Below are 25,128 nucleotides of genomic sequence, written 5' to 3' on the forward strand. Positions count from 1 at the left end.
TTTCTTATATTTCATGTACTTATACCCCTCAACCTCTTAGTGTAAGAAATCTGGACAAACCCAAAAATAACAGGAGTGGCGACCAAAAAATAAGGACAGTTTTTAAATATTGCCCTTATAAACCTAGAAAGTCGATAGCCTAACAGGTTTTTGAATTATAATGCATTTTCTGAAGGGTATGAAGTCTGAATCTCAGTTGTCTCTCATTATTTGATGACTTCATTCCCCAATGATTTACCTGAAACTATACATTTTATAAGAAACAGACCAGAAATCTGAGGTAAAAATATGAACATTCTGCAAAAATCTGGAAAGTTGAGAGGTGTGCATTTACTGCATCTCATGAAAAAGGAATTTCATTTTTTGAGAACTATAAATCATTTTCTCCACCCACATATATATTATTACTAGAATTGGTTATGTTAGGATTTCTTCATGTTGATAGGGTACAACTGACCAAATGTCAAAGATAGACATGAGTAAAACCCAACAAACTCATTACAAATCATTTTATTATATGTTGGCTTCTTTTTCATGTTTATTTTTTTTTATTGAAAAGTGCAAATCCTTTTTACTTACCTGACTTTTTCAGAGGGTAAGATGTGTTGTAATATCTCTCAAAATACTTAAGAACTGGTCCGGTTACATTCAGAGCATAGTTTCCATATCCATTCTGGATTGCTTCTTTCCGACCCCAAATACGAATCTGCAAAATATTTAAAAGAAAAATAATCCAAGTTCAACCTTCAACAGCAGCATAATTTATGCTGCTTTGTAAATGAGAAGGTATCTCAGCCTCAGTACTATAAGATGTATACATTTCTGCCTTACAGTATAGCTATGACTGGCGTTGATTTGTGCTTCTAAGTTGGTTGAATATTATCAAATAAAAATGTTTTAAAATGTCAAAATGTTTATATCCTTTCTATAGATGCATATAGCCGTGATTGAATTTGAATAACAAGACATATGATAAATAAGCTATATTTGAAACATGGCACACGTTAACTCTGATTTTTTTCAATGACTAGTTACTGAAAATGTAATATATTTAGGAAAAGATAAAAGTTAATAACCACAATTAGCTTTCCATTCAAATGATGACTGCAACGTTGAAGTCAGAAGGCCACACTCTGAGCTGGTCAGACAAAAAGGCTAAGATAATGCTCTACCTTTTGAGTAATTTGTACCTGGATAAGATCCAGGCATGCATTGGAGGGTGTGACTGATAAAAAAAAAAAAAAAAAACATCTAACAGGAGCTGGGTGAGAACTTGTCATCCCTGACACAGATCAACTGCTGTGGCCCCCAGTATATACAGAGGTATGATGAAATGTAGGCCCAATCAGTTGGCTGAATGGGTTGACCAGGTAGCAGTGAAAAAAAAATCAGAGTTCTATAGTAAGTATTAGTATATTTTTTTAAATTTTTTGGTCATATTAAACATAGCTTTAAAATTAAACTATAATAAGGTTGCATAAATGGTAGAAGAGATATGTGCAACTGCAAATATGTATCTACAATGTTATACCAATGCAAAAAAGCATGAACATATCTATACACAGATGTGCATCTATATACAAATATATGGAATGTTTGTCTGATAACATAATTGCTTGTTTAAATGTAAATGCTTGTATATGAGTAAAGAAATATATGTAAGTATGCATATATATGTGTGTAAATTGCAGATGTATATCTACATGACTACACTAACAAATATTTTTTTCATGAATATAAATGCATATATTTATATGCAAAAAAATATTTGGATTGCAACACAATTCCCTTTACAGTTCTAAAAAAAGGATTTCCTTTATGTAGACCAGAAAATAAGTATTAGTATATTAATTGTATACGACAGTAATTTCTTCCACATTATTAACTGCAGTAACAAAATGGATGAACTCAGGCAGGCAGGACACCCTAGTCATGGTGGAGGTTGCTGTGTCAAGTGAACAACTAGCACATAGTATAGCAAGAAATGACAAGTCAAATTACTTCTGTACATATTTTTAAACAATCCCCTTGTATGCTTACAATTATTAAGCAGAAAATTATCAAACCACACATTATTGTTCTGCATACATCTGTAACAGTAAATATGTACTGCTTAATGAAAGAGGAATTGAAAGAAAGTGAAAATTTCCTTTCAATTGTATTAGTGTATGCGTGTGTGTGTGTATTTACTTTATATTCTTGAAGTACTGAACTATTGAATTCCAGTATCTCTAGACTATAAAGCCGAAAAACCAAAAACCCTAAACTTTAAAACCGCAAAATTTCAAACCACGAACGTAACACAAACAAAACACTATACCACACAAGCAGAAATACACCTACCTGCTGACACTACAAAATACCAAATCAACACCTACCTGCCGACAATACAATAAACCAAACCAACACACACAAACACAACAAAACTAACACACACAGTCTTGCTAAAAGCAGGGGGCACATCCCCCTGGACCGCCAATGTGGGGGTCTGCATTCCTCACACCACCCTACTTATATATACTAACTCCAAGATCACACTAAACACACAGACACATAAAACTCACCACTACGTACACTCACATACACTAAAATCCCTACCCAATTCCCTTACAAAAACACCACTTACCTCAAACCCCAGCTAAATCCACAAACCCCACTGCACATCATATGCACGAACACATAATGGCAAATGCAACATGTTTCACATAACTGCACTTTCGACTTTATAATCTCGAAATACTGAAATTCGACATTTCTGTATTTTGAGATTATAAAGTGTGCGCGTGTGTGTGTGTGTGTGTGTGTGTGTGTGTGTGTGTGTGTGTGTGCAGCTTCTGCTTCTGCCTGAACAAAATTTACAGACAGTTACAAGAAAGTGCAAAGTAGGTATGCAAACTGTAACAGTTTAAGGTAGAATCTATATTGAAAGTATATTGAAATATTCCAGACAATACCCTTTTCCCAAACAGACAAGCTGTGCATGCATATAACAGTGTAACAATTTGAAGGAAGATGAGTACTACTATTTATAATTTGTATTAAATATTGACATGCCTCAATTTAATTTCTACAAGTCTTTTGAGTTTCTAATACCATGAAAAGAATGGACCCCATTCCTAAGTCAGGGTGTAATTAAAATTCATGAAATTAGTATTGTTTCCATTTTTGATGTTATTCAAAATTGTTCTTTGCAACACCTGCAATGTGCCCCAAAATGACTCCTTCTGCAATTCATACAGAGTTACATGTGTCATTAGCATATCCAAACACAAGTGTAATTTTTTTTTTTTGAGACCCATTGCTTCTGCTACTATTGGAAGTGTCTAGGTATCCTTCTTCCACGCTGCTCTTATTTCTGCCAGTAAATCCTGGTATTTTATGACTTTGTGTCTCTTTGTCCATAAGACACTGTAATCACCGGGTGTAACAATTTCAATGATCAAGGCTACTTTTGTCTTCCTTCCATGGACTGTTATATCTGGTTTTCTCGCATCTGTTTGCCGAACTGTTAGTAATAGATGATCCCATGTGATATAAAGTTCATCATTCTCTATAATGCTTTATGGCTCACGTTTTCAATGCTTCTCAGCTGCTTCAGTACTGTAGTGTTTGCACAATCCCCAGTGTAACAGTCTTGTGACATTATTATGCCTTTCTGTATACAGGCCTTTTGCCATTAGTGCACCACATCCAGCAACAAGATGTGTGATTGTTTGAAGTTCTGTTTTGTAGAACTTACATTTGGTTGTTTCACTCACACGTTTAATGGACTTTGTAAACCAACATGCATGAAGTCCAATATCCTGGGCTCCCAATATTAATCTTTTAGCTTTTGGTTTAAATGTATCTATTAAATACTGATCAATGTGAGATTACTCCAGGAGTTTTCTATACTTGGCACTATATTTATGACTTTTCCACATTTCTTTCCCTCTCATCTGATCTTTCCTCTTATATTCTTTCTTTTGTTTTTTTGGCACATTCAGCTGTTGGCTCATTTTGTCTACTTCTGGTTTGATTTCCATTCCTACTTGACACCTGAATGTTTCTGTTAAAGTAAGCAGAGAGGTCATATTAGACTTCTTTTCCTCATGTCTTAAAACTTTCACTATGTTTGGATCTGAGAAGGTCTGCAGATATGCATGCAGTCCCACAATCACAGATCTTTATATATAATCAATAAAGAGTGCCATATCTCCTTCGGAGTGAGGAATATGTAATCTTGGTATACACAGATTTTTATATATCATTTGATAAACGTGAAGCATTTTTCTTGTTTTTCTGTCCAGTTGATCCAATACACCAAAACTGTAAGATAAAACATAAAGAACAAATCTGTTTATAACTTGGACTTTATTTCTAGATGTCAGGGCTGTTTTCAATATTAGTTTCAATCTTCTGAATTATTCCTTTCTGAGTTTTTTTCACATTTGTTCACATTTGGTTGTTAATTCTTCATAATTTCCTGAATAGTTATATACTCTTTTCTGTTCTAGTTCCTTTATATTACATTCATGTCCTGGACTGATATTTTCTTGGCACTGCAACTTTTTTGCTTTAAATGATGCTTTAGCATATTTATCAAGACCAAATGCCATTGTTATATCACCTGAGAAAGTTTTAACCATTTGTGCTTTCAACTCCTCATCTGATTAACTATACAGCTTTAAGTCATTGATAAAAAGCAGGTGAGACATTTTAAAGCAAGTTTGTTTTGTAGGTGAAAAATTATAACCAAAACTTCTGTTAAGTAAACAGATTAATAGGTTAAGAGCAAGACAAAACAACATCAATGACAAAGGTTCACGATAGAATATCCCCTTTTGAATTTTTATCCCTGGGATAGTAATTTCCCTTTTATCGTGACTTAATTGCAAAGTGGTTTGCCGCAGTTTCATAGTCATTGTCCTTTAATTGATCAATGCAGGATGTATATTACACATATGTAAGTACTGCTTTATCTATGAGTGTGAGATGCTATCAAATGCTTTTTTGTAATCTATCCATGACATACTTAGATTCTTCCCCTTTTTACACTTCTTCATTATGATGTTATTTAGCAACATATGATCCTTGTTGCATATGACTTTTTTATTACCCTTTTGTTCTATTGAGATGACTGAGTTTTCTTCTAAATGACTATAAACTCTGTTGACATCAGTTCCAGTATATGGCTTACACATTGTCAGAAGGCAAGGTATTTGTCTATAGTTTTTAGGGTGGTTTACAGGTTCACTCTTAGAAAAGTATCATTTTTTTTCCTGTTGTTATCCAGACTGATATCTGTTCAGGATGTACATATAAGTACTTATTACTCAAGGCTTAGTCTTCATGTAAAACTGTTAATACATTTAGCCAGAACTTAGGTACTGCATCTGGGCCTGTGGTTTTCCATTTAGGAGCTTGTCTTAATTTTTTTTCAATTTCTCTGGCTGTTACTTCATCCCTTTTCATATCCTGTACATTCAAACATCTTATTGTTTATTTCTTTTATCTGTTCAGTATCTTTGTTATGTACCATAGGATCTTCATAAATGTTTCTCCGAGATGTGTCACTTTTTTTCTTTTTTTTGTGGTGTTTCTATTCCTTTTGCTTTATTTTACAATTGTTTGTAAACCTTTTTCGGTCATCAATGAGTTACTTATTTTGTACATTTGCTTCATATTTATTTGCATATCTTTTTTGTTTTATTTTCTGCCTGTGCTGATATCTTGTGTTCATCATTTGCAACAGTATATGATACATCCTGGTTTGTTATGACACTGTGCATTGCTTTTATCACATCTGTCTTTCTAAGTATTTTTGTTGATCTGTTCCCTCTTCTAACAGTGACACTTCTTGTCTTAACTGATTTATAGTTTTCTCTATTTGATACATCCATGATAGCATTTGATTACTTCCCTTCCTTTCCTTATCGACCTGTATTTTTGTTGTAAGAGTTTATTTGTTAATAATTTTCCTGCACAGTAATATATCCTATTTACTTCTGTTATATCACATGAATTTCTGTTAATATTCTTGATCATTGTTTTCATCTGTTTTATCAGACTTCTACCATATTGGGTCGTATTTACTTTCTGTAATCCATTTCTTTTATCAGTCTTAATATGTCTATTCATCTCTATTTAATCAAGCAGCTCTTCCCTCAGATTACTTTCTTCAAAAGTGATGGCACATTATTTGCTTTCTGTTTTCTGTCGGCATTCTATGGAAAGTTTCAGAAAATCTTCTGGTACCTTATTCTCTTCAGCTGCAGCCTGTGTCATCTGATGCTTTCATATAGGAACAGATTGGCCTATCACTCGACAGCATTTACCGCATCACAGTTGACACTGTTTCCTTCTTATTCCCTTGCTGTGCAACTCCAACTGAACTTTTTTACAGGTTTTCTACTGAAGACTCCAGAGCATCTTCACATGGCAAGTTATTAAATCCTTTCCATTCTACCTGTTTCACCTTAATTTGGGAACTCATTGTTCTTTCTTACTGTGAAGTTACCACGTTACACTAAATCCTTCAAATTACAGGTAACCCATAACTTCACTTTCTATTTCTTTAATTTCTCTATTACTAATCCTCTTTTTTTTTTTACTTTATCCCTTTGTTTTTTTTATTTTTGTATTGTGAAATGTTTCATATCTGGAAACTTTTGCCTATATTTCTCTTCAAATATCTTTGGTGTTGTTTTTTTTGTATTGATAGTTTTGCTTTCTACTTTGCTTAAATAATGCACAACAATAAATCTCTTTTTCTTTCCCATGTACATATTTCTTCTTCAGCTATCTCCCCCTCCACACATTTCTCCTTATTTTGGGGATTCATTGTTCAAACATTCTGTGACATCACCTGTGTTAAACATTCTAGACTAAATCCTTCACTTTGCAGGTTTTCCATAACTTCATTTTCTATCTGTTTAACATCTACTTTACTAATCTTTTGTTTTACACTCCCCTTTGTGATCTTTTTTTTTTTTTTTGTATTGTGAAAGTTTCCATATCTGGGTGCTTTTGGCTGTATTTCTCTTCAAATACTGTTGGAGCTCTTTTTTGTATTAATTATCTGGTCTTCTCCTTTGCATAAATATTGCACCATGTCAGTTTTCTTCTTTCCCATTTTTTTATACCTTTCAAAAATCTCTAGGTTTTGTTCTCTACAGTTTTGCACTTCCTCTGTCACTTCTTTTTTCTAAGCTGCCCAAAGTTTATCTGTCTGTGTACTATTTTTCTTGGCTCTGTTGTACTAATTAATATACATTTGCATTTAAAGCTTGGCACAGTATGAGAATTCAAATGTGAATAAATATTTTAAAAAAACAGACATACAAAGCAACTGCAACAGTAACTTAAATGCATATCAGAAATGTTAATGAAGAAAGGTCAGATACAGGTAATGAACAAGTGTCTTAATTCTTCTTTATCTATCTAAAGAGGAGATTACTTATAACAACACTCAATAAAGTCACAGAGTAAAAAGATTAGTTGAATATGCAGGAAGTATGAATAAAATGATAAATACAATATTCTGTTCTGTCTTTAAGTGATTTTAACAGGTTTTATTTTTTATAAATAAATATATAAACTGCAAGCATTTATAAAAGATGGTACATGGAGGCCTAAAGTACTTTTAGTACAGTATTGCAACCAAGTCTAAAATATATGTTAATGTATATGTGCAATATTCTGTCTTTAACTGATTTTAACTGATGCTATCATATATACAATTGCACAAGTATTTATAAAGGATTGCAAATGAAGGCCTAAAGTCCTTTCAATATAGTATTTGAACAAAATCTAAAAGATATGTTAATGTATAAATGTAGTATTCTGTCTTGAACTTATTTTAACTGATTTAATTGTGTGTGTGTGTGTGTGTGTGTGTGTGTGTGTGTGTGTGTGTGTGTGTGTGTGTGTGTGTGTGCATATATATATATATATATATATATATATATATATATATATATATATATATATATATATATAAAATACTTATTAAGGATGGATGGTAGATGAAGGCCTAAAAGCTTTCAATAGACTTATGCAACCAAATCTAAAATATGGGTCAATGGATACATGCAATATTCTATCTTTAACTGATTTAATTTCTATATATTGCAGTAGCATTTATAAAGAATTGCAATATAATGACTAAACTGCTTTCAACACAATATTGCAGTCAAATTCATATCAGGCAGAAATATTAAATTTATTATCATTCTTTTTATTTTACTATCTGTAGTGAGCAAATGTAATCCCCACCAAGACTTGATAGCAATAAATTCATTCTTCCCAAATATGCATAAACACTTCCTGTGCATTTGGTTTAAGTTCAGTAATGATTTAATAAAAATAAAATTGATTGACTGATAATAATAAACGGAGTGCTGTCTAATACTATGTGTGTATTTATTGTGTGCATTTTTTTTCTTTTTCTGTCCTTTTTTTCTCTTTTTCTTATTTGAATTATGCATTATTTTGTATATCTTTAATTTGTCTATCTCCTATTTGTGTTCATTTTTTACAGACTCAAACATATTAGGAGCAGCCCATTAACATTTCTCCAAGGTTGTGGTACATTTACCCTCTGCTCATCCAGTGACCTCCTCAATGAATAGGGGTGGTGGCACTCATCCTGTAGGCAGCCAGGCAAGCCTCACTGAATGGGGGCTTTGGTACTTGGTTGAGGACATGGTGGCACAGATCATGGACAGATATCTTCAGCCAATCAAGACTTCTTTGCAGCTGGAGCAAGTCTCGCTTCCCCAAGTCAGCACCGACCACAGCATCACCAGAGGCCCCTGCCACCTCAACATCAGGGTCCTCCATTGTGACATCATCTAGCAGTGGAAACGTTTGAGGCCCTATGGACTGGGACTTTTGTTGGGTTGCACTCCTGTTCACCCACTTCCTTCCCTTATCCTCTCTCTTTCACCCTCTTACCTACTTCCCACCCAAACCACCATTTTATATATAAACAATAGTAAACCTCCTCTCTCTCTTCTCCTCCAGCACAACCTTATTTATATATTCCTTTTGGGTTCCCTGTTTGTTCTGTCTCCCCTTTTTCAGTCTATGGTCTCTTCACTTTCCTACTCTTTAATGACACCAGCACTGCATCCACATAAGAATATCCCTATGTAAAACATATTAAAACCATTTATTTCTTTAAATATTATTAATAAAATCTGCACAGCCTGTTGCTAGCCAAAAGTCTTTTCAAGCATGATTCAGCATAGTCATAGTCGTCAGTCATATCCAAGTATATACAAAGTCATATGAAGCCTAAATTTCATTCAGTCCTTCACATACACTTAATTCTTATCATGAGGTTATTTTATGTTTTTGCTGTTAAGTAGGCATATTTATCTAAACACCATAGCATTTCCTCAGTCAGCATGAATAACTTGCAATTACTATATTTGTGTATAGGCATAACAGCTCTCTTCAAAGATAATTGCACCCTCAGTTAGCTTTTTTTCCTCAAATGTTGTATAATATAATATAATATAACCATAATTTTAAAATGTTCAGTATGTATTTATTGTTTGGGTCAGCAGATGGCAATATTTAATTAGAATTTTTATTAGTGTGTCTCACCTTTGCTAGTTACATTAACTAGTACATTATTTCCATGATTTTACTGGTCCTTTGCAGTCAGATAGCATTGCTAATTAAGTATTTATATAATGTTTGAGGCCATGTCTGTTTTTATGATGCAGACTGTATAAACCAAGACAAAAGTGGTCATTAAAGTAGATTTTACATCTTACTTTTTTTTTATGTTGAATTTATTTTAGTGCTTTGGTCCTTTTGGTTCATTTATAAATTAAATCTTGTTATCTCAGGTCTTGTTTCTTGCTGAATTCAAACTGTTTTGCATAATTTCCTTAAGTAGTGATTATCTTGTGCTTCCCCCAACAACTAACAGACTCAGTGGCTAACAATTGTTAAAATCCTTCAGTACTCCTTCTGGAGTGTGCATTAACTATTACAGCCATTCTACTTTGATGCCTCCTTTTATTTGTGGCATGTTACTCATACTGCTAACATGCAGATTTTATTGAAATACATCTGCAGCAGATAATGCCTATATGAATTTAGATTCTACTTAAAGAAAACTGCTGTAAATAAAGTCTGTATGAATTTATGCTAGTTAATCTGGTTTATCAGATTGATTTGTGATGTCTCTGTAATGTTAACTTGAATTAACAATCATCTGTTATTCAACAATAGGACCACTATGCACACAGGGACGCATTCAGTAATCCTCACTAGGTGAAAGAGATTGTGTGTTTGTGGGTTTATAATCTGATTCATCTGATCGATTTGTGATGTTTCTGTAATGTTAACTTGAATTAACAATAATCTGTTATTCGACAATATGACCACTATGCACACATGGACCCATTCAGTAATCCTCAGTAAGTGAGAGAGATTGTGTGTTTGTAGGTTTGTGTGTGTGTGTGTGTGTGTGTGTGTGTGTGTGTGTGTGTGTGTGTGTGTGTGTGTGTGTGTGTGTGTGTGTGTGTGTGTGCCTGTGATTTGAGTTGTCAAGTATAGTGTTAGTAATGGCGGGGTTTCTGGAAGAGTAACATGCCGCCTCAACATTCCTAATACTGACCTACAAACCCCAGGTTAAACCAAAACCAATTTATGGCTCACATGAGTAATCTACACATACTGCAAAGTGCATTTGTAATACTGCAAAGATGATAAGTGAGGACTCATGGAATATTAAGGGCCTACAAAATGCAAAAAAGCAAAATCTAATTATGCACTTAATATACCAAGCAAAGTCAGAGATAACATTCCTTCAGTAAATGCACATGACTACAGAGCAATGGGAAAAAGATAAAGATAAAAATAAAAAAATGGATACTCCAAATTATAGCAGCAGGTGATGATATGGCATCCTAAGGGACAGCCATCATAATTAAAAAAACTTTTAAAAGTAATATTCTTAAACATAACACAGATTCAAATGGCAGATGGTGCTACTTTTCAATCACTTGCCCATCTTACAAGAAACTTCTATATTTTTAAATGTGTATGGTCCGTGTAATTTCCAACTTGACTTCCTATTTGAGATCTATAATCTGTTATTAAAAAACCCAGACCATTTATATTTAATTGGAGGGGATTGGAATATGACAATAAATCCCACAAAAGATAGAACAAACAAAAATAACAAACAGTAACCACAAATCACCACCCTACTAGCAGAATTAATTAAAGATTTTAACTTGGTGGATCCCTTTGAATATTGCCGCACTGATAAATCAGTCAGCAAATTTACCTATTACTGAGCTTAACATAAATCATGGTCTAGGATTGACCTATTCTTAATTTCTCAATGTATTGAGACTAATGAAGTTCAGTATAATTCAGAACCTAGATCAATATCAGACCATTCAAAAATTAGCAGAAGAATACTCCAAGGAAAATCTAAAAACTCAAAACAACATATGTCTAACTGGACACTAAATCCAAATCTACTTAAAATTAAAGATGTGGCACAACAAATCTCAAAGTCCCTTACTCAGCTATAAAAGAACTTACATACAATGAACATTCCACTAGATATCCAATGGGCTGCAACTAAAGCTACTATGACAGGCTTCTTAATACAAAAACCATCATATTATAAAAAACTTAATAAAGGAAAAACAAACACTATAGAAGACAAATTAAGATAAATTGAGAGTGAACTACAAAAAAAAAAAAAAAATCTCCCGATCTAGAGAAACAAATAACAAACTTGTAAAAACAACTTTTTGAAATTCAGTCAAAGCAATACTGGATTATATCATTAAAATATTGTATAATTATGCAGAATGGGCCCAAACACAATCAAAAATGCTAGCAAGAATCATAAATATCAATCCCCCTGTAAAATAAAGGGAATAAAGTATAAAGGTAACACTCTAGCATCAGGCAACAAAATTATTCAAGGGTTTGTAGAAATTATCAAAAACATATATGGCCCGCAGGAACATATCCAAGCTTTTTCTTTTCACCATTTTATGGGTGACTTAAAATTTCCTCTTATCAATAAAATACAATCTAATAACCTGAAAGCCCAAATAACAGAAGAGGAAATTATAGTTGCTATAGATAAGTAAAAACCCAGGAAAAATCCTGGGCCTGACTGATATGTGACAGAATTCTATAAGAACTTCAAAAATCAAATCACACCTATACTATAGAGTTTGGAATATCTGACCTGTATATAAATAACTCAAAGACCATTTTAAATCCAAAACCAAACACTGATAACACAAACCCAAACAATTACAGACCTAGAGCCCTGATAAACATCGACATTAAAATACTTTCCATAGTTTTAGCAAACGGAATCAAAAAAATTCTACCATACATAATCTCACCTGAGCAATTAGGGTTTATGCACCAGAGGCAGGTTTGGGACAACACACTTACCATTGATTCTTTATCTCACCTATGTGCAAAAGAAAGTTCTCCTAAATATGCCCTATCAGTTGACACATCTAAAGCATTTGCTAGAGTAAATCTAAACTTCCTTTTCAATTAACAGCCTCATTTTAAAATCCCAAAGGAATATATTAAAATGATCTAAACCATCTACGGTAATGCAACCAAAACAATTTATATAAATAACAACTTTCAAAACCAATCAAAATTATTAACGGAACAAGGCAAGGCTATCCACTATCTCCTTACCTGTTTAATATGTACATTGAAGTACTCCTATTACAAATTAGCCAAAGAACATACCATGACTTTATTCAAATATCCAAAACCTAAATAAAATATACAGCATTTGCTGATGACTTATTTTGAATTTCCCAACACAGATCTAATAAAAATCCTAGACTCTATTGAAAAAGTTTCCAAAACTTTCAATTAGAAAATAAACCCAAACAAATCAGTCATAGACTTGCTAAATCCACTAGGTCACAAAGAATTCTACTTTCTGGATACAAGAATCAGCTAGAATACATTTTAAAATACTTAGGTATCCATTTCAGTCACTTGCAGACAGATATGTAGAAAAACAACCTATATAAACATAGTAGTACAAAATACCTGCAACTGCCAAAGGTGCACCGGTAAAATCAAAACCGCAAAAATAAATCCTGTAACACCACCACGGAGACGTACAAATAGAATACAATTCCTTTTAATGGACAATGAAATATGAGGTAAAATACATAATAAAAATGAAGTAAGAGTTCCCTTTGATATTCAGACGATAAACGCTTTTGGATTTCTCCTTCAACAGATCGTATTTGGAAGATGGGAAACTTTTAAATTAAAAAAAAAATATCCAATCATATGTAAGTCTTCAGGCAACACCTTTATTACAACCAACAGGATAGTAACCAATCAACATGAGTAAGAGGAGACACATCTTTTGTTTAACCAATTGCTATTTGCCTATTTTTCAACATAGGTCTCAGCGGCACTATTGCATTTAAACTGGGTGGCTTATCTGCTCTTAAATTAATGATCCATTTAACTTCATTTTTTTCAGTAAGATTAGAAACATCACCTTGTTTTAAATCCTGATATGTACTTTGAATAGCTTTAAACTTAAAATTATGCATGGAAAACTGCAGGACATGTTCAGCAAGGGCATTATTTATATCTTTATTGCGAATGTCACGAAGATGTCTCAAAATTCTGTCCTTAAACTTTTGATCTGTTTTCCCCACATAGTATGCATTGCAATAATGGCAAGTAGCAAGATATACTAAATGCTGAGTACTGAAATCTGCATAGCAAGAAAAAAAGTATTCAGTGCCTTTCACAGGGTGAATAAAATGATTAGTTGTTTCAATATTTATACACGATGAGCATTTGCTACAGCAAAAAGCTCCCTTTTTTCTTCTCACATTGGTAGGTGGAAAACCATCCTTAAGGCATAATAAGCATTTGATATTCTTTTTATTTTTAAAAGCAAATTTGGGCATATCTCTTACTATATCTTGAAGTTTAGGGTCCTGTGTTAAAATCAATCAATACTTCTTTATAATATCACAAACCTGAATATTGTCATTTGTAAAAGTCAGAGTCAAATTGACCCTCTGGTCACCTGCCTTAATTCCTGCAGCTGACTGACCACTGTTATTATGTTTCTTGCAAAGATGTGGAAAACCTTTGTTTCTTCTTAACTCAATCTGTTTGCATTTATAGCAATATCATTAGCAGAATAACCTCTATCCAATAAATTCTATTGTAGGTGTTTGCTTTCTTTATCATAATCAGAGTCTTATGTGCAAAGATGATAAATTCTAGTTAGCTCATTTTCCATGATATTTTTGGCGATATGTTTGGGATGTAAACTACTTTTGTGTAGGTAGTGATTTTTCCATGTTTCATTCATATGTATGGTGGTTCCAATTTTCCCCTCAGAATCAAAAAAATATTTTAACATCAAGAAAATCCATGTTCTCCTTTGAGCTTCAATTGTGTGAAGACAAGAAAAGTACTAGTGTCATTAAGATACGTCACAAAATCTTGCAACTGCCCACGGTCACCTCTCCACAACAAAAATACATCATAAACAAAGCAACCATAGTATAACACATAGGTAAACCAATGATTAGTAACATCCAAAACAAACTTGTTCTCCCATTCAGACAAGACCAGATTTGAATAACTATTGGCATATGGTGTGCCCATGGCAACACCCTAATGTTGCCAATAGTAATGCTTACCATAAAAGAAAATGTTATTTTCCAATATTAATTCAAGCAGAATGCAAGCCAGGCCAAGATCCAAATTATGTACTGTTCATCTGTCTAATTCCCTAATAGGCTGTATCCCATAGTCATTGGTGATGGAGGTAAAGAGGCTGCAAATGTCCATGGTTACAAAGATGATGTTAGTATTATTGATTAGCTGGTCTACTACTAAGCCAAACTTACTATGAAAGGTGGTAGTATCTTTCAGAACATTCAGGATGTTCATTAAGAGTGTTCTCAGTTCTTTTTCTACATAGATGGATAGAGGCTTGGTGATCCAACCATGGCCAGCTACTATTGGTCATAATGGAGGATTCCCAATGTCTTTGTAGATCTTGGGTAATCCACCAATAGAGGGTATGGTTGGAAAAGAAACATCAAAAAAGCTGTAAAGCTCTTCACTTAAGCGCACTTGGATCAACAAACATGTATATCCTCCTGAAGCCTAGAAATTTTACAATTTACTTTAGATTTACTTATTCTCATAAATGTTTTATCATCACTTAACATAGATTCCATTGCATCACGATACCAATGCGAGTCTAATATCACTAAGGCTCCTCCTTTGTCAGAGGGTTTAAGCCCAATCTCCTGGTTAGTCTGTAGTTGTCTTAATGCTCCCTTTTCTTCCTTAGTGATATTATGAAAATGTGTTGTTTTTACATTTCCTTGTCTTAATTTCTCTACTTCATTCATGAAAAGATTTGTAAAAAGATCCACTGTGGGATGATTAGTGGGAATAAAAGTGCTGTTTTTTTTTCAAAATTGTTCCCAAAGGTTTTGGTAGGTTGCCAAAAATCTTTCTTAAAGTTACATTCCTTCCAAAATATTTTATGTCCATAACATATTCACTCAAATCAGATGAAAGGGAAGGTATAAAAGTGAATCCTCTATTTAATAACTGCAGCTGTTCTTCGCTGAGGTTAATTTTTAATAAATTCACCACTAGCTGTGAGTAGTGGTTCATGTTAGCTTCTTTCTCTCTTGGCTTCTTGACCTGGGGTTCCATTGCCAATCTTGCTTCAAAAAAAAAAAGGTAGACTGTGCATAATAGGTGCATGTTGGTCATTTGCTTTTGGTTTAGTTCCTATAGAGGATGTTGCAGCTCTTTCCCCATCCTCAGACACATTAATCAAGTTCATCTCATTGTTATTAGTTGTAGATGTCCATACTTTTGAATCTCTTTCCTCATTAGCATTAGGAGTTGCCATATTAATGTGGGGTGTTGGTATGTTGTTTCCCACCAAAGACTTATTACGAGCAGAATCCCTTAATTGTTGGTTGCCAGTATGGAGCCTCTCCTCTTTAGGCCATTCAAAAATTCTACCTTGTCTGAAATCTGAAATGTCCCTAATTAGTTTTTGTTCTTCTTCTGTTTCTGTTTATAGTCATAGTTGTTCAATTTACATTTTAAAGTTTCCAATCTGTTAATAAAGGATTCAGATATGTCTATATTTTCCAATTGCACTTGTTTTAACTTGATTTGTTTAGCTATCTCTTCTTGTTCCGGTCTAAAAAAATCCACTATCAATTGCATATATTTGAAGCTGGTCTCAATGTTCAGTGCCTCCCATTTAGCAAGCAAATCAGGGAACTTATTACCATAGCTCAGCATGCACTTGCTTCAGAAAAAAAGGTAGACTGTATAAACTAATTAGGGACTTTTCAGGCTTGTTGGCTGGTGGTGAAGCACCCACCAAGAGGAGAAAACGCTGAGAGAAGAAAGGAGCCACTTTTGAGATTTTAAGTATTTTTCCTCTGTTTATTTGCTAAGTTTTTCAGCATAGCCGCCTATTTTGAGCATTTTCTGGCTTGTTAAATTTGATTTCTGCATTAGTAACTGTATTTAGAGCACAACCTAGAGCTGTTTACTGAATTTCCTGTTTTCACTTATTTTTAAAATCGTTTTTTTTCTCAAAACTTGCCTTTTATCTGTCTTTGGCCTAGCACTCTTGTGTGGGGTCATTTACTGCACTGTTATAACTTGTTGATACTTGTGAACCTCTGCTATCTCTGAAAAAACAAAAAAAAACAAAAAAAAATCTTGCTTATTTCCCACTTTTCTGAGTTTTAAAAAAGTTCAGTTACAGGCTTACTGTTCTTGAACTGTTTGTAAGTTTCTGTGAGGCCATTTTTTGCTTGGGCCAAAGGGAAGTCTCTCTGTTGATCAGTGGCAGTGAAAAACATTGATCAGCATGCCTGCCCCTGTGGGAGTGGTTACTGACTTGAAACTGTAGTTTTATTGGCCATTTTGGGTCAATTCCAAAACTCCTTCATCTTCCTCTCTTAAAACCTGGTTGCCTCGTGGTTTTGGCATCTTTTCAGGCTTGTTGGCTGTTGGTGAACCACCCACCAAGAGGAGAAAATGCTGAGAGAAGAAAGGAGCCACTTTTGAGATTTTAAGTATTTTTCCTCTGTTTATTTGCTAAGTTTTTTCTGCATAGCCGCCTATTTTGAGCATTTTCTGGCTTGTTAAATTTGATTTCTGCATTAGTAACTGTATTTAGAGCACAACCTAAAGCTGTTTACTGAACTTCCTGTTTGCACTTATCTTTAAAATCATTTTTTTCTCAAAACTTGCATTTTATCGGTCTTTGGCCTAGCACTCTTGTGTGGGGTCATTTACTGCACTGTTATAACTTGTTGATACTTGTGAACCTCTGCTATCTCTGAAAAAACAAAAAAACAAACAAAATCTTGCTTTTTTCCCACTTTTCTGAAATTTAAAAAAGTTCCGTTACAGGCTTGCTGTTCTTGAACTGTTTGTAAGTTTCTGTGAGGCCATTTTTTGCTTGGGCTAAAGGGAAGTCTCTCTGTTGATCAGTGGCAGTGAAAAACATTGAGCAGCCTGCCTGCCCCTGTGGGAGTGGTTACTGACTTGAAACTGTAGTTTTATTGGCCATTTTGGGTCAATTCCAAAACTCCTTCAACTTCCTCTCTTAAAACCCTCTTTTGCACGGTTTTGTGCAGTTTTGTGCATAGCGCAACAGCGGGCAGCGCTGCCTAATTGGGTTTAAACTATTCCTGGCTCCACAAAGTCTGCTCTTCACTTTTTCCCTTAGAACTGCTCTATCTCTCAATTTAAACACCATATTCTCATTCTAAGGCCCTTCACTGGTCCAATTAAGTAATCCTACAAGTTAGCACTATTAAACCAGAAGCACTACTTACTCTTATACTCTCTATGATTACCCTGTCCTCTATTGGTCCATCTTAAATTCAGTTTCCCTATTACTCTAGCATGTCCAAAGGTCAGTCAATGGTTTCCTCTCCAGTCCAGCTGGTGAATCTGGGAATTTTGAGGCAATGTTACAACTGTCTCATGTACACGGACAACACTCTCCTCCTCCAAACAGGTTCAAATATATGTGAGAGATGCAACTATTTAGCCAAACTGGAGGCTGAGCTCTCTCATCTCAAAACTGGTGTAACCAGTCAGGAGGAGAAGGTAACCTCACACAACACAATTCCAGTATCACATAGTCCCACCACATCAGCGAACCAAACACATAAATACACAAAAACATACTCCGAGGCTCTAAATAAAAACCTACCTAAGCAACAGAGACCTCCAAGGTAGACATCCAAGCAAACGCTACCTCAAAACAAAACACACACAACACATAACCCACAAAGTCAGTGTGCCAAGCAGCCACAGCCCTTAAGGCTGAATAACACACCTGATACTCTTGTTATAGGTGACTCTATTGTCAGACACACTGATGTCCCGCTCACCAGGCTGAATAAAGAGAAGGTCACGGTGAGCTGTCGGGTGCTAGGATCCGACACATAACGCAAGCACTCAGGTCACTCCAAAGCAAATACAAATATGACTCAGTCATTGTACATGCTGGTGTGAATGACCTGAGACGTACCTCCCTGGACTACATGAAAAGAGACATAGAGGAGCTATCTGATCATGTAGCCCAAGCTGGTATGACCCTGACCATGAGCAGCATCTTATCCTCACCTAGAATGATGCCATAGTACAAAGACAAAATGATCGATTTTAACAATTGGCTAAAATTTTGGTGTCATTCAAAGGGGATCCAGTGTCTGTCAGCCTGGGATGACATGCTCGACAAGCCACGTTGCTTCACTAGGGACGGCTTGCACCTGTCACCACTGGGCTTTCGGATATTGACAAAGGCTCTTGCCACTCCCATAGTGCCTTTTTTAGGCAAGGCTCAAAAGTCAAACCCACCCCCATAGACAGCACAAGGAACAAGAAACTAAGGGTAATGCTGCTAAACGCCAGAAGTCTTAACCTCAAGATGCATGCACTCGAAGCTCTCCTCAGTATGGAGAACATCGATATCTGTGCAGTGACAGAAACCTGGTTCAAGGCTCCAGAGAGCACCCCAGCACTACCAGGTTATACCTCATATCATGCTTTTCGGCCCCAAAACCTGGACCGAACCACAAAAGGAGGGGGAGTTTCCATATTTATCAAGGATATCCACACCTCCAGGTTAGTGGCATTGCACGAAGTATCGGAGACCATCCATGTGCAACTAACAGTGGGCAAGACTGCTTTTCAGTTTATAGCATCCTACAGACCACCCTCTCAAAGTCAGGAATCCCACTCAGCTTTCCTGAAAACATTGGAGAACATGAAGATCTCTCTGAACACCATTATATTGGGTGACTTCAACCACCCAAACTTTGACTGGGAGCACTACTCAAGCCCCAGCACCTTAGCCCAAAGATTCCTGGAAATTATAAACTCAAATGCTATGGAACAACTAGTCACCACTCCCACAAGAGGGGACAACATACTAGACCTGATCATTACCAACATGGGGACTCTATGCTCCACACCAGAAGTATATCCCTCATTGGTAAGATCAGACAATACATTAATTTCACTGGATGTCCACATCCCGACCCAACCCCCCAGCCCAGAAAAACCACAGTGAAAAACTTCTCAAAAGTGAACTTCTCACTTCTCAAAACCGAAGTGGAATCCTTCAAGGCCCCAGGGCCAGTGGAAACTATGGCCCAAACTGCTGAATCCTATATAAATGCATTCTACGGACATCTCCAGGAATGCATAGATCATGCTATCCCAAATAAAACCAAGACCCAATCATCCAGTGGCAGGTGTCTGGTCTGGTGGACCCCTGCCATAAATAAACTGTACAACAGAAGGAGGAAGCTACTACATGATAGAGCAAAATGCCTAATAGGGAAGGCATCTCTGATCAGTACTAGCAAAAAATTACGATCCCTCATAAAATCCTCCAAGGCCAGCTTCGAGAGAAAAATTGCACAGGACACCAAAGACAATCATAAGGCTTTTTTCAGTTATGTTAGAAACCTGGAATGCAACTCCCAGACTTGTTCTGAGTTGATTCTAAACGACAAAAAATACACTGAACCCACAGACATCGCCAATATCCTGGCAGACAGGTTCAGTGCAATCTTCTCCACCCTCCCCCCCAAAAGAGTAAGTATCTATCCCGGCAGAGGGCTGCCTCCCAAACATCTCAGATGCTCAGGTGAAGGCTGCCCTCTCCAAAGCAAAAAACACTGCTTCCATGGGACCAGATGGCGTCCCAGGTTGCGTCCTACATGAACTCCAAGAGGAACTAATCCCTCAAATAAAACAGCTATACAATCTCAGCCTCACTACAGGATATGTGCCCACAGAATGGCATACAGCAACAGTGGGACACTCCACAAAGGTGGAGCCTCTACAGACCCTGGAAACTATCGCCCCATAAGCCTGACTAGCTTAGTCTGCAAGGCTATGGAGAGGATCATCATGGAGCTCATAAACAAAGACATTGGGGACCTACAGACACTAGATCCTACCCAGTTCGGCTTTGTCAAGGGCAGATCCTGCCTTTTGAACCTGGTTGACTTCTTTGAATCTGTCACCAAAGCCATAGATGAAGGGAAGGTAGTCCACACAGCCTATCTGGACCTTGCAAAGGCATTTGACACAATACCCCACTTGGGCAACATAGATAAGCTATCCAGCTTAAATATAAACCCCTATGTCACAAGATGGGTCGCAAACTGGCTCAAAGACAGAACCCACAGAGTGAGAGTTGCTGGAGCCATGTCAGACTCAAAACCGGTCACAAGTGGCATCCCACAGGGTTCTGTCCTGGGACCACTCTTGTTCGGTATGTACTTTTCTGAGGTACAGGCAAACGTGGGAGGACTATGGCTCACCAATTTCGCAGACGACTGCAAACTGGGTGCCATAATCAACTCTCCAGCTGACAGAAACATCCTTCAAAAAGGTCTCACAGACACAGATAACTGGTGCCGGCACCATGGTTTAAAGCTAAATGCCAAAAAATGTAGTCATACCCTTTGGCAAAAACAATGTGCCCACAAATTACCACATAGGTGGAAACCCATTAAGTACAGAGAAAGTTATTAGGGACCTGGGGACCCAAGTTGATAGCAATCTCTCCTTTGAAAACCACATTGCTAAAGTGGTTAGAAAGACCTTCTACACAGCCCACCTCATCATGAAGGGTTTCACATCTAGATCAAGAGAGGTAATCTTGCCCCTTTATTCATCCCTCATCAGGCCCATCATAGAATACAATGCCCCTTTTGGGATGTACCTTACCCGACACCTGCAGCAATTAGAAAGACCCCAAAAGTATCTCACCAAGAGGATCAAGGGTCTCAAACAGATGTCATATGCTGCTCGGTTAAAAAAACTCCAGCTCTACTCGGTTGCATACCGCCTACTTCGAGGCGATCTATGCCTGACATACAAAGCTATGTCAAATTGAGAATTAATGGACATGCTCCACCTCAGTAAATCTAAATCCCTTAGAGCCACATGCTCGAGGGACTTGAACCTCAGCAGAGAAATAAATAGAACTTGCTGGAGGGACAGGTTCATAACCCAGAGGCTCCCTTCGCTCTGGAATAGAATTCCAGTTCATGTGAGGCAGAGCACCTCACTGAATCTCTTCAAGGGGAATCTCGATAAGTGGATGGGGGATCGTAGGTTTGTCCCAGGGATTACTCCTGTGTTGCTGTTAGACAGAGGCACAGTAAACTAAACCTTAAAAAGGGCACAGTATACTGAAATCAAGGGGTGGCGTAAGCCATACAGAATCGGGCTAGGCTTGTAGTTGCCCCGGGTCAGATAGCCTAGTATGAACCTATGAACCTATGCCGCTCGGAATGACCTTATAATGCAGACTAGCTTTGAGGTGGAATTGTTGCCACTCTAATCTCTTGAGGTGATAAGCAGCGGCCTCCATGTCATATAATATATTATCAAAGTTCTCATTTGGCGAAGAGTTGGTTCCCAACATACTCTCCTCAGAGTCAAAGTACAAAAATAAAAGTGGATTGGTATTCTCTGTATTACTCACTGAAAACATGTTCAATCTAGTAAACTCAAGCATACTTTTGTTTTTCTCACCTGTGAGATGTACTAATTCAGTAGCCATGTGCAGTTACTTATGGTAAATACGAAACACATTAGTGCAAAATACCTGTAACTGCCAAAGGAGCACTGGTAAAATCTAAACAGCAAACAAAAATCTTGTAACACCACCACAGAGGTGTACAAATAGAAGAATACAATTCCTTTTAATGGACAATGAAATATGAGGTAAAAGACATAATAAAAACATAATAAGAGTTCCCTTTGATATTCAGACGATAAGCGCTTTCGGATTTCTCTTTCATCAGATCGTATATGGAAAATGGGGAACTTTTAAATTAAAAAGAAACAATATCCAATAATATGTACGTCTTCAGGCAACACCTTTATAACAACCAATAGGATAATATCCAATCAACATGAGCAAGAGATCACACACCTTTTGTTTAACCAATCTCTATTCACCTATTTTTCAACATGGGTCTCAGCGGCACTATTACATTTAAACCAGGTGGCTTATCTGCTCTTAAATTAATGATCAATTTAACTTCATTTCTTTCAATAAGATTAGAAACATCACCCTGTTTTAAATCCTGATATGTATTTTGAATAGCTTTAAACTTAAAATTATGCGTGGGAAGCTGCAGGACATGTTCAGCAAGGGCATTTTTTTATATCTTTATTGCAAATGTCACGAAAATGTCTCAAAATTCTGTCTTTAAAGTTTTGATCAGTTTTCCCAATATAGTATGCATTGCAATTCTGGCAAATAGTAAGCTATACTAAGTGCTGAGTATTGCAATCTGCATAGCAAGAAAAAGAATATTCAGTGCCTTTCACAGGGTGAATAAAACAATTAGTTGTGTCAATACTTCAACATGCTGAGCATTTGCTACAGTGAAAAGTTCCCTTTTTCTTCTCACAATGGTAGGTGGAAAACCATCCTTCAGGCATAATAAGCGTTTGATATTCTTTTTATTTTTAAAAGCAAATTTGGACATATCTCCTACTATATCTCGAAGTTAAGGGTCCTCTGTTAAAATTGGCCAATACTTCTTTATAATACCACAAACCTGAATATTGTCATTTGTGAAAGTCAGAGTCAAATTGACCCTCTGGTCCCCTGCCGTAATGCCTGTAGCTGACTGACCACTGTTACTATGTCTCTTGTAAAGGTGTGGAAAACCTTTCTTTCTTCTTAACTCAGTCAATCTGTCTGCATTTATAGCAATATCCTTAGCAGAATAACTTCTATCCAATAAATTGGATTGTAGGTGTTTGCTTTCTTTATCATAATCAGAGTCTTCTGTGCAAAGAAGAGAAATTCTAGTTAGCTCATTTTCCATGATATTTTTGGAGATATGTTTGGGATGTAAACTACTTTTGTGCAGATAGTGACTTTTCCATGTTTCTTTCCTTTGTGTGGTGGTTCCAATTTTGAACTTGGAAGCAAAAAATATTTTAACATCAAGAACATCCATGCTCTCCTTTGAGCTTCGATGTGTGAAGACAAGAAAAGTAGTAGTGTCATTAAGATAAGTCACTAAATCTTGCAACTGTCCATGGTCACCTCTCCACAACAAAAATACATCATAAACAAAGTGACCATAGTATAACACATTGATAAACCAAGGAATATAACATCCAAAACAAACTTGTTCTCCCATTCAGACAAGACTAGATTCGGATAACTATTGGAACATGGTGTGCCCATGGCAACACCCCAACGTTGCCAATAGTAATGTTTACCATAAAAGAAAATGTTATTTTCCAATACTAATTCAAGTAGAATACAAGTCAGGTCTAGATCCAAATTATGTGCTGTTCTTCTGCCTAATTCCCTAATAGACTCTATCCTGTAGTCACTGGGGATAAAGGTAAAGAGGCTTCAAATGTCCATGGTTACAAAGATGATGTCAGTGTTATCTGTTAGCTGGTCTACTACTGAGCCAAACTCATTAAGAAAGGTGCCAGTATTTTCAGAACATTTGGGATGTTCATTAAGAGTGTTCCCAGTTCTTTTTCTACATAGATGGATAGACGCTCAGTGATCCAGCCATGGCCAGCTACTATTGGTTGCAATGGACGGTTCCCAATGTCTTTGTGGATCTTGGGTAACTCACCAATAGAGGGTATGGTTGAAAAAGAAACATCAAAAAATCTGTAAAACTCTTCACTTAAGTGCCCTTGCATCAACATATCATAAAGACCCTCCTTAGTCCTAGAAATTTTACAATCTACTTCATATCGCATCCATGGTTGGATCACTGAGCCTCTATCCATCTATGTAGAAAAAGAACTGAGAACACTTTTAATGAACATCCCAAATGCTCTGAAAGATACTGATACCTTTCTTAATCACTTTGGCTCAGTAGTAGACCAGATAATGGATAATGCTAACATCATCTTTGTAACCATGGACATTTGCAGCCTCTTTACCTCCATCCCCAATGACTACAGGATAGAGTCTATTAGAGAATTAGGCAGAAGAACAGCACATAATTTGGATCTAGACCTGACTTGTATTCTACTTGAATTAATATTGGAAAATAACATTTTCTTTTATGGTAAACATTACTATTGGCAACATTGGGGTGTTGCCATGGGCACACCATGTGTCAATAGTTATTTGAGTCTGGTCTTGTCTGAATGGGAGAACAAGTTTGTTTTGGATGTTACTAATCCTTGGTTTTCCAATGTGCTATACTATGGTTGCTTTGTTGATGATGTAATTTTGTTGTGGAGAGGTGACCGTGGAATGTTGCAAAATTTTGTGACTTATCTTAATGACACCACTGCTTTTCTTGTCTTCACACATCGTAGCTCAAAGGAGAGCATGTATTTTCTTGATATTAAAATATTTTTTTGATTCTGAGGGCAAAATTGGAACCGCCATACATAGGAAAGAAACATGGAAAAATCACTACCTACACAAAAGTAGTTTACATTCCAAACATATCTCGAAAAATATCATGGAAAATGAGATAACTAGAATTTCTCGTCTTTGCACAGAATACTCTGATTATGATAAAGAAA

General features: G+C 36.0%; 1 protein-coding gene across 3 annotated transcripts in view; it reads right to left on the bottom strand.

The window, feature by feature from the left end:
- The window catches only part of LOC122807226 (aminopeptidase Ey-like), a 1,536,433-nt gene that overhangs the window by 996,903 nt on the left and 514,402 nt on the right, over positions 1-25,128 (bottom strand). For all 3 annotated transcript variants that reach the window (XM_044078305.1, XM_044078303.1, XM_044078304.1), the window contains exon 5: positions 580-706. In XM_044078305.1, coding sequence (XP_043934240.1) covers positions 580-706 — 127 coding nt within the window. The remainder of the gene's footprint in view (positions 1-579; positions 707-25,128) is intronic.

Source organism: Protopterus annectens, chromosome 7.part0 (assembly GCF_019279795.1).
Source record: "Protopterus annectens isolate FY-2018-M chromosome 7.part0, PAN1.0, whole genome shotgun sequence".
Taxonomy (NCBI): domain Eukaryota; kingdom Metazoa; phylum Chordata; order Ceratodontiformes; family Protopteridae; genus Protopterus; species Protopterus annectens.